This window comes from Propithecus coquereli, unplaced genomic scaffold, assembly GCF_000956105.1.
Source record: "Propithecus coquereli isolate 6110/MARCELLA unplaced genomic scaffold, Pcoq_1.0 Scaffold165, whole genome shotgun sequence".
In the NCBI taxonomy this organism is placed as follows: domain Eukaryota; kingdom Metazoa; phylum Chordata; class Mammalia; order Primates; family Indriidae; genus Propithecus; species Propithecus coquereli.
In genome coordinates, this window is record NW_012141080.1 from 1,523,032 (window position 1) to 1,533,460 (window position 10,429).

The 10,429-nt window shown below is 46.4% G+C and overlaps 1 protein-coding gene across 5 annotated transcripts in view; it reads left to right on the forward strand.

Annotated features, from left to right (window-relative positions):
• Window positions 1-1,497: 1,497 nt before the first annotated feature.
• Window positions 1,498-10,429, forward strand: part of ZNRF1 (zinc and ring finger 1, E3 ubiquitin protein ligase) — a 118,557-nt gene continuing 109,625 nt past the window's right edge. For all 5 annotated transcript variants that reach the window (XM_012641564.1, XM_012641562.1, XM_012641560.1 and 2 more), the window contains exon 1: window positions 1,498-2,540. In XM_012641564.1, coding sequence (XP_012497018.1) covers window positions 2,117-2,540 — 424 coding nt within the window. In that variant the 5' untranslated portion in view covers window positions 1,498-2,116. The remainder of the gene's footprint in view (window positions 2,541-10,429) is intronic.

Sequence of the window (10,429 nt, forward strand, 5' to 3'; positions counted from 1 at the left end):
ACACTAAAAAAGTGTTGGATGAATAGCTAAATCAAAAGCTAGTCGGATGGTTACAATGGTTATTATGCATTTATCTCCCCAATAGGGATCTGTCAAGGGCTCTATTACGTTTTTTTTTGGGGGGGGCACAGTACTGAACCACCCCTCTTCTGTTACCAGTCTTTCTTCTAGGAGGAAACCGGGTTAAATTTAAGCTTCCTTGTTTTTCTTCAGATTACTCATTTGTATTTTAGGTGTGCACAACTTCCTCATTTAGGCACATACAGGAAATTTCTTGGATATTGCCACATTTGGTTTTTTCCTATTTTCATTTCTCATACAAAACTTTCAGCTGCCTTCTGTAGGGCTGTTTGCTAACCTTCAGGCACTCTACTATGTGCTTGCAAACACCCTTCCTCCTGTTTCTTTTCAGGCTGGCCACACTGAAATAATCAATATCTGTGACAGGCCAGCCCTTCTCTTTTGGGTTTTCTTTTAATACTTCCTCACACTGTTTTGGCTCCCTGGTTTGGAAGTACCTGGGGACACTTAAGAAGACAAAGTCAGTTAGGCCAGGGACTGGATGATGCTCATAGCCAGCACTTAGCACTTGAAAATAGTTGTTCAGTGAATGAATGAGTGTGAATACTTGAGATAGACAGGGATTGAGGTGGAAAAGGGATTCTCAAATTGCAAAGTGCTGACTTGGTTAACAATATTCATTGAGTACCCACTGTGTCCTTGGCCCTGTGGTGTATGCCCTTATATAGCACATGGCAAACAAAACAAGGGTTCAGCCTTGGACAAGGGAGTTTCTAAAATCACATCTAGCTGCATTATTTTATTTCCGTATCTGTATCTTTTCACTTTTTAACATATACCTATTGATTTTGAGGATTACTTTTTAGCCAAGGAATCTACTCACTTGCTTAAGCCCAACATAAGAAGTTCGTTCTTATCTAAGGTCAGCAAAGCTGGGGGGATTCACAAATGCCCCCAGGGCGCTGTTTACCTCCAAACAGCTAACGCCCCCCAAATGCTAAGCTTCCAGACGTTAGGGGTCCTTGGATGGGGAACCTCCGAAATAATGGACAGCACGTCCACCAGAGGGTGCTGTGGGGGCAAATTTGTGCCAGGAGGGGCGCTCGACCAGTGACCCTCAGAGGCAGGTAGGCGTTATTGAGTAATTTTCATTCCTCGTGGTGTTTCCTTCCCACCCCCTGAACCGTTGGTGCCCCTCCCCCATATCTGGTTCCCCCTGAATAATTAGCCACTTTCGGGGACATAGGAAGTTACTGCTTTGAGAAAACATCTCGCTTCTGTTGCTGACGCCCAGTAGCTCAGGCCACCAAGCCACCCAGGTCACAGGCCGGCCGGGGGTGAGTGGGTGGGGACGGCTGGGGAATCAGCGGCCCAGCGCCGCAAGGGCCGCGAAGGGGTTAACTCGGCGGGGGAGAGGCGGAGGGGGCCCGGGCCGCGCCTGCGCTCTGCCTCCCTCCATTGTCTCCACGGCGGCGAGGAGCGCCGGCGAGCGCAGCCCGGGACCGAGCGGCGCGGCGCGGCTGGCGGGGCTGGCGGCGGCTGGAGCGAGAGCGCGACGCGACGCGACGCGACCGCGGCTTCCCGAGCTCCGCCTGACCGCCCAGCGCCGCGGCCCGCCCGAGGCCTGGAGGGGTCCGGGCTGCCGTCCATGGTCGCGGCGTCCTGAGGCGGGGGACGCGCCCCCAGCCCTCTTCCGCCTCCTCCTCCCGGGCGGGCGGCCTCCTCCGGCGCCTCCCTGCGCCCGCCCGCCGCTAACCGCCGCCTCCCTCCCTCCTTCGCTGCGGCTCCCCCGGCTTTTGGAGCCCGGGGGCGGCCTGTGGCGCGCGGAGCCCGCGCCGGACTGCGCCTCTTTGGACCTTGAGGGAAAACATGCGTTTGGCTTGGATCGTTTGAAATTCTTAGTTTGGGATCCCCGCCCGCCTGCCTCTTGCGCCCCGCGGGTTTTCTTTTCTTTTTTTCTTTTTTGCCTTTTCTCCCTCCCTGTCTCCTTTTTGACTCCCTTCCCCTTTATGCTCGCCCAGCCCTCCCCCCGCTGCCGATAAGTGGGGGAGGGTCTCGGCCTCCAGGTTCCCGCCCCACCGGGGCCCGGGCGAGCATGGGGGGCAAGCAGAGCACAGCGGCCCGCTCCCGGGGCCCCTTCCCGGGGGTCTCCACCGATGACAGCGCTGTGCCTCCGCCGGGAGGGGCGCCCCACTTTGGGCACTACCGGACTGGCGGCGGGGCCATGGGGCTGCGCAGCCGCTCGGTCAGCTCGGTGGCAGGCATGGGTATGGACCCCAGCACGGCCGGGGGGGTGCCCTTTGGCCTCTACACTCCCGCATCCAGGGGGACCGGCGACTCTGAGAGGGCACCCGGCGGCGGAGGGTCCGCGTCCGACTCTACCTATGCCCATGGCAATGGTTACCAGGAGACGGGCGGCGGTCACCATAGAGACGGGATGCTGTACCTGGGCTCTCGAGCCTCGCTGGCGGATGCTCTACCTCTGCACATCGCACCCAGGTGGTTCAGCTCGCACAGTGGTGAGTACACGGGTAGTGGAGGCCTCGGAGGGAGGGCGCCTCAGGGCGCCCAAACCTTCGCGTGCGTGCCAAGGTTTGGGTATGTAGTGCACGACCTGGATGTATCTGCCTTCTTTTTGGTTCCTGATGCCAAGGGATGAATGGGATACCTACCCTCTAGAAAAGAGGCTCACTGCGAGGCTGGCTGCGGAGCCGGGCGTTTTAGGACTCCGGGCGTGTGTTCACTTGTGGATGGACAGAGTGAAACCTGCTTATTGAAGTCTCATTTATTGGCATCACCCTCCTCAGAGAAGAGGTCTTGTTGGCTTAGAGCGAGTCAGCTTGGTGCCTCCATTCTGCCACTGCAGCATTGTGCCTGCCTCACCATTAATAGAGAGATGGATCCAGTTTGACCAAGCAGTGTCTCCTAAACAAAGAGTGTGAAAGGAAAATAATATTAAGGGCAAGTGGTGATTGGATTAAGGTTCTCACCCTTGCTGGGAGAGAAGGCTGCCCAATTTTGCCACCCTGCTGGAGATGGGTTTGAATTGTTTAAAATGGAGCAGCCGGCAGGCGGCTAGCATAGACAGGTGTGGCCTGCTGTATGGAGGGACCAGCTGGGGAGCCTCTGGGGGCTTTGCAGGACCTGGGCTCTGGTCACCAGTGCTGCATGCAGTAGTATTGGCTCAAAGACTCTCATCCCTCCATCTTTTTTATTCTCCATGCTAAATGCTTGTTCTTGCCGTGAATTTGCATCTTTTCGTAACAGAGAGCCTGGCAAGGTGGAGTGTTATTGCCTGGCTGTTGGCACATGACAGGGAAAGAGGAGGATTCAAAGAATCTGGATGAATTCATTTTGTGAACTTTTGGTGACAGGCCAGGAAAGGCTGGAGGGGGATTTCCCAGGCTCTGATGGGCAGGGCAGAAAAGGCCTGGCAGGCGCTTCTGGAGGAAAACAGGTCTGTCTGCTTGGCTATCCTGAGAAGCTAGGTCAGGCTTCTAGAAAATTGGCCAAAAGGGTTGTGGGGCCGCTATTTCCTAATTGGCAAGTTGAGCAAAGAAGTTACATATTCATAGTCCTTTGGGTGAGTAGGAAAATTTAGATACTGTGTAGGAGATAGATTGCTCCTACCTTTAAGGTACTCTAGAGGATATGTTTGTCAGATCACTATTTTAGATACTGTGAAACAAGGTCAACTTTTTGGATATCTCTTTTTTTCTCCCCTGCAAATAGTCTTTTTTTTTTTTTTTTTTTTTGCCAATTGTAAACTATAATTTGTGAAAGAATTTCTTGGGGGAAATAGTGACTAATTTAAGGTAACACTTGCAAGTGGCTTTTGAATTGTTAGGATGGTATTTTAATCCCTGAAAAGACCTCCGGATATCACTGAAGCTTCACTGACCTCATCAAACTCTGCTCTGAATGAGATGCAAGGGATGACTGCCTTTGGCATTTTTAGGCATTGATCAGCATCAGGCATCTTGAAATTTATAATCTTTCTTATGAAATTTAGCCTAGAAGGAGTCAGCTGTATTTGTGAGATGATCGTGGTTAAGTTTTTTAAAAAACCGTAATTAGTATCTGGTTTTAAACTGAAAAACGTGGTAAGAAGTTTCTCTAAAATCAGAATTTTGTGTGTTGAAAAACATGTAATCTTATAAAGGCTTGAGGGAGAGAAAGAAAGGGAGTTCTCTTTTTGCTAAAATTTCTTAGGTCTGTCTCTTACTAAAAATTTCTTTATCCTTTTTCCACTACCAGGTTGCACCCTGGAGTTTTGAGCTTATAATTGGATTCCAAAATTTCATTCCTTAGCTGTGAAACCTTAATTTTTTTCATCTACTTTGTGGTGAGGGTAGGGAGAGCCACTGAACCATGGGGATGCAGGGAAAGTTGGAGCATATTAATCCTTTAGGGAAGGATGTCAAAAGTGTGTGTGGGAGGCTGCTATTAATATTTTGGGTAATACATTCTTTACTATGTAGGGCCATCCTGTCCTTTTGCAAGATGTCGAACATACCTGGCCCCACCTACTAAATGCTACAGTTAGTGTGTCACCCCAAAATGCCCTCCCAAATTCCCAAATGCCCTTTGAGGGGGGTGGTACCGCCCTGATTGAAAACCGTTGCTTTAGGGATTCCTTCTTTTCTTCAAATAAAGTAATTAGCTTCTCCTGTGCAGTTCATTTGAGCTGAGCCTTCATTTGCAGCGGAGGTTCCATCTCACCACCTGGAACAGGCCACAGGATCTTCTGGGACATCCCTTTCTTCTCTTGTTCATTGCTGTAAAAAGAAAAACTTGTTTCTACTTTGTAGCCTTTGAGTAAGGTCTGAGCAGCTTTCGCTTTCATGTTGTAAGATTAGAAGTGTGAGGATTTCTGTGCACAATTGACTAGATGCCTGGAAGTTGATATGATTCTGTTTTCAGGGTGCTTTTGGAGCTCTTCATAGGCACGGAGAACAGTCGTCAGTGAAGTAAGTGGGGGAGTTCAGTGTGCACCAGGCCTCCTCAGAGAGAGTGGGCTTACGCTGTGTCCACAGGTAGAGTACTGAGGGGTCCCAGGCCCAGCTCCTCCTCTGAGTAGCTGTGACCTTGGGCAAGACGTACCACTTCTCTGGAGCCTCATCTTTGTTATTTTTAAAATGGATGTGGTAATCCTCACGAGTGGCAGCCTATAAAGTTTGTTCTCTGGACTCTGGGAGAGGAAACTCTGTGGTCACGTTTCCCTTTGCTAGGTTCCTAGAATTCCCCATGTGGTGACCCTCGCATATCCTGTTCCCTAGGCCTGGAATGCTTTTCCTTCCATTGTTCATATGGATGGCTCCTTCGGACCCCTTAGGGCCCAACTGAAATTCCTCCTCAGAGACGACTCTTAAAAATCACCCCTCCTGGTTACTCGCTCTGGTCACTCACCTGTTACCTTAATAGTTCTTAACACACTTTGTGTTTTATTTACCTGTTCACATTTTTCTATCTACAGTTTGAATAAATTCTAACTGCACAAGAGCAAGACTGTGTTTCTTGGTCACTGTTGTAACTCTTGCATTGTGCCTGGCACTCATATATTTTGAGTAAATGAATTTGAGTGTTTTATGTCCATCATCTCATTTAATCATCACTATCAGTCTGTGAGGTAAGACTATATTTTCCTCCATTTTACAGGTGAGGAAACAGGTTTAGGGGGAGATTAAAGAACTCACAGAAGATCAGACTGCTAGTAGGTGGCAGAGCTTGGATTGGAATGCAGATTCGCTGGTGCCAGAACCTGGGCTCTGCACCACACCACCCTCCTGCCTCTCCTCCCGAAACCTCAGGGAGCAGGGCAGCATCCTGGAAATTAGGCGTCTCTCGTGAGGGTCTCGTAAGATAATGTAGACAAAAGCTGAAGGACATATAAACGGACCGTGGTGGTGTTACGGTGGGGGGCATTTCTCCTATAGTTCTCTCCCTTCTTTAATTGCCTCAGAATACGGTGGGCAGAAAGGTTTACAACTGTTAGCTGCAGCCCCCAAATGGAAGCTGGTGCTGTGTCCTGACATCTGACCCACAGTGATGGGCTGCGTAATAACGAATGCCACTGAGGAAAGCTGCTTTAGAGAAGCTGCGCTGGAGTCCCTTCCTCTCCACATTAAAGTGTGAGTTTTGCTCTAACTCCTAACGGTTGGGTGCTATTCTGGAGGCTTGTTCATTCTTTCGTGGTAGTCCAGTTTATCTCAGATTATGGATTTCTAGGTGGGGGTAAAAATATAGAGGACCTACCATGTTGTAAGAGGTTGCTGTTTTCTGGGTCCTACTACAAAGTGTCTGCTTATTGAGGGTTTCACTCTACCTTCTCGGTCATGTATGTGTGTACCTATCCAGAAAAATCTAAACTGTTGTCACCAAGCCATCAACTGGGACTGATATAAAGTGACTGACTTTAAAAGTGACTGATAAGTCTTTGAATGTGCTAGCGAGGTATCCCAGGGGTTCTATTTTGCTGCCACTCTGGGATTCTCAAGTGATTTCTTTTTCTCTTCTATTAGCTAATGGGGGAGAGTTGCCACCTCCATTGAGTGGATCAGAAAGCCTTTGTGCCCCACTTTAGATGTGCTAGAGGTAATGGGTCTTTACATGGTTTCTGGAGAAGCAAAAGCATCTTGTGGTCTCCAAAGAGATGGGTTCCCTGCCCTGGAAAAGTTCTATTCTTAATGAAAACTTTTTTTTTTTAAAACAGAATTTTTAGTTTTCTATTACTGTGAGGGTTTATTCTTTATAAAGTTACCCTGAGGCAAAGATAATTTCTCGAAGGTCATAGTTAACTCTTCCTTATTGAGATTTGAAAGGTGTTGCAAGAAACAGTGGTTTAGCTCTTAAGGTGTTGTTTTATGGGATATGTATGTTTTGATATTAAACAAAGACCTACCCCAATGTGTCATAGGAAATACTCTGAGCCAAGCCACTCTTAACCAAAGAAATGAAGCCCTAATTCCTTTTGGGAAAAGGAACATGCTTTGTATTTTACAAATGTGGTATTCAACCCAAGCTTATTGAGCACAAAAATTTTAGTACAGTAGTCCTCTTTACCCAAGGGGGATACGTTCTAAGAACCCCCCAGTGGATGCCTGAAACTTTGGACAGTACTGAAGCCTATATATACTGTAGTTTTCCTATACATACTTATCTATGATATAGTTTAATTTATCAATTTGACACAGTAAGAGATTAACAACAATAACTAACAATGAAATAGAGCAATTATAACAACAGACTGTGATAAAAGTTATGTGAATGTGGTGTCTCTTTCTCTCTCAAAATACAGTCATGGCCAGGCTTGGTGGTAGCTAGATGCAGTGGCTCTCACCTGTAATCCTAGCACTTTGAGAGGCTGAGGTGGGAGTATCGCTTGAGCCCAAGGGTTTGACATCAGCCTGGGCAACATAGCGAGACCTTGTCTTTACAAAGAAATAAAAAATTTAGCCAGGCATGGTGATGCACTCCTGTAGTCCCAGCTACTTGGGAGGAGAAGGTGAGGCAGGAGGATAGCTTGAGCCCAGGAGTTCGAGGTTGCCGTGAGCTGTGATGGTGCCACTGCACTCCAGCCTGGGTGAGAGAGCGAGACCAGGTCTCAAAAAAAAAAAAAAAAGAAAGAAAAAATACAGTCATGCATCACTTAACGAAAGATGCATCGTTAGGTGATTTGTCATTGTGCAGACATCAAGAGTGTACTTACACAAACCTAGTTGGTGTAGCCTACCACACACCTAGGCTATATGGTATAGTGGCTGATTACTCCACTACAAACTTGTACAATGTGTTACTGTACTGAATACTGTAGGCAGTAACACAGTGGTATTTGTGTGTCCAGACTTAGCTAAACATAGAAGAAGTACAGTAAAAATACAATATTATAATCTTATGGGACCACTGTTGTATATGCGGTCAGTTGTTGACTGCAATGTCATTATGTGGCACAGGACTATATCTTAATATTTTCAGACTTTGGTTGACTACAGGTAGCTGAAACCATGGATAATAGGGACTACTATATACCCAATTATAAAACTAAACTTCAATTTTGACAGTTTCCAAATTGGAAAAAATTTTATACGGAAGTAGTGATAACTTAAAGGGGATATTGATCCTGCTCCTACTAATCCTTAAATAGGGCTGTGTTTTTTTTTTTTTTGTTTTGTTTTTTTTGGAGACAGAGTCTCACTCTGTTGCCTGGGCTTGAGTGCCGTGGCGTCGGCCTAGCTCACAGCAACCTCAAACTCCTGGGCTCAAGCGATCCTTCTGCCTCAGCCCCCCAAGTAGCTGGGACTACAGGCATGCGCCACCATGCCCGGCTAATTTTTTCTATATATTTTTAGTTGTCCGATTAATTTCTTTCTATTTTTAGTAGAGACGGGGTCTCGGTCTTGCTCAGGCTGGTTTTGAACTCCGGAGCTCAAACAATCCGCCCGCCTCGGCCTCCCAGAGAGCTAGGATTACAGGCGTGAGCCACCACGCCCAGCCTAGGGCTGTTTTTAATGACAGTGGATCACTGAGGTTGTACTAGAATCTTGAAAGCTCAAAACCTAAATCCTAACCCCAGTCTTTCAGGATGATGGATGAGTATAACTTTCGATCTATTTCTTTCCCAAGCTATGTAATGGCCTAGTCTGAATAAAATAGTCCATAGTGATTACTGTGGGTATAGACTTGAGGATGAGAAGGGAATTCTTAGAGACCCAGCAGTTTTCACTTCTGAATCTTATGTTCTCATAAGGACATAGGTTTATCCTTGAATCTAGCAGTTGGATTCCTGTCCTTGATGTAATGTATGCATGACGGTAGAAATGAATGAATAACATGACGACCAACCCTCAAGTGTGAAGCAAGTAAAGAACCAAGTTTAACCTTAAAGCAGCAGCTGGGGTAGTTTCTAGACTGATGAGACTTTACCTTGACATCTCTCTGGAGTTGTTAGTCTTGAGAGTACATCTGCTGGGAGAAAAGAGGAAACTCCAAATCGGGAGGGCATGATAAGAATTTACAGCACATTCTTGGATCTATAACAAGAAGGAGGAGGATACAGACAAGAGCTCTCCTGATTTCTGTGAATGGTTCAAAAGGATTCTTAAACTGAACTGTGCCCAGTATTCTCTAGGGAGCCAATTAACAATGCCGATGACTGGATCCCACTCCCACAATTTAGTAGAGCTGAGGACAGACCCAAGAATCTGAATTTGTAACAAATGATTCTGAAGGTATGGTAAGAAGACCTTCTATATCTGAAACTCAACTCTACCACATATTTGGTTTTTCCTCCTCCCAAAGAGAAAAAGAGTTCTGAATGCTTTTTTGGTGCTTTGTTTTAGCTTTGTTTTCAATATTGCGAAACTGGTCAGCCATTTCCTAAGCAAGATCCTTACAAGTCTTTTCTACAGCTTCCAGCTGAGGTTAGGTTCAGCTGGCAAGAATGTTGTTCATTGTTTGATGATTTTCTTTTACAGGGGACTAAGCATTTATCTCCTACATGTAGGCCTAAGCCAGTCTGCCTTGGTTCTGAGAATTGAGGTTGTTCTGAACAGAGGGAATTGTGGCAATGTCCCCTCTCCTTCTGTGCTTGTCTTCCCCCTGATTTTTCTTCTAAGGCACAGCTGCCTTTGGCTGCTGGTGCTACAGAAGAGCTTACTGAGTTGTATCCTCTTTCATACATCCCCAGGCAGCTAGACAAGTCAAGATCTTACAATGAATCCAGACTTTAAAGAGGATGGAATACCTATTTTTCCTTTTCTCTGCCTGACCCAAAAGTATAAGACTCTTTTCTTTGTGTATGAAGATCTGTTGAGCACAGACATTCATTTATTCAATTGATATTTATTGAGTGCCTGCAGTATACCAGGTCCTATGGTAGGTATTGGGAATATGTATTTATTACAAAGGTGATTAACATTACTTTATTCTTGACAAGAATCTTTGCTTCCTCACTCCTTAAGGGTCTGAGATTTTACCTTCTTCATTAGCTCCTCTGTTGAATAAACAAATAAATTCAGGTATTTGTCCATGAGGCTACTGCAAGGATTTATTGTATTTCTTCTCAGTTACTATTCATTTTTTTCCTAAACCCTATTTCTGGGCTGGGGCAGGTGATCTTTGTGGTTCCGGGCAAGTACCTACTAAGAACTTCCTCATATGTCCTGTTATAAGGGGTCCTCTGTCTTCTCAAGGAGAATATCAAAAGAAAAACTGATTTTCAAACTCTTTATGTCTATCTGTGATTCAGTATCTTTGTCATCCCTGGAGCCGCTTTTCTTTCTGGTCATTGAACACTATTTTCTGGAAGCATGATTCACCACTTTTTAAATCTGTCTCTGTAAAATTTATACCAAGCCACAAATACCCATAAGGAAATTTCCTCCTTGGTAAGCTTGTGTCTCTGAGCTCT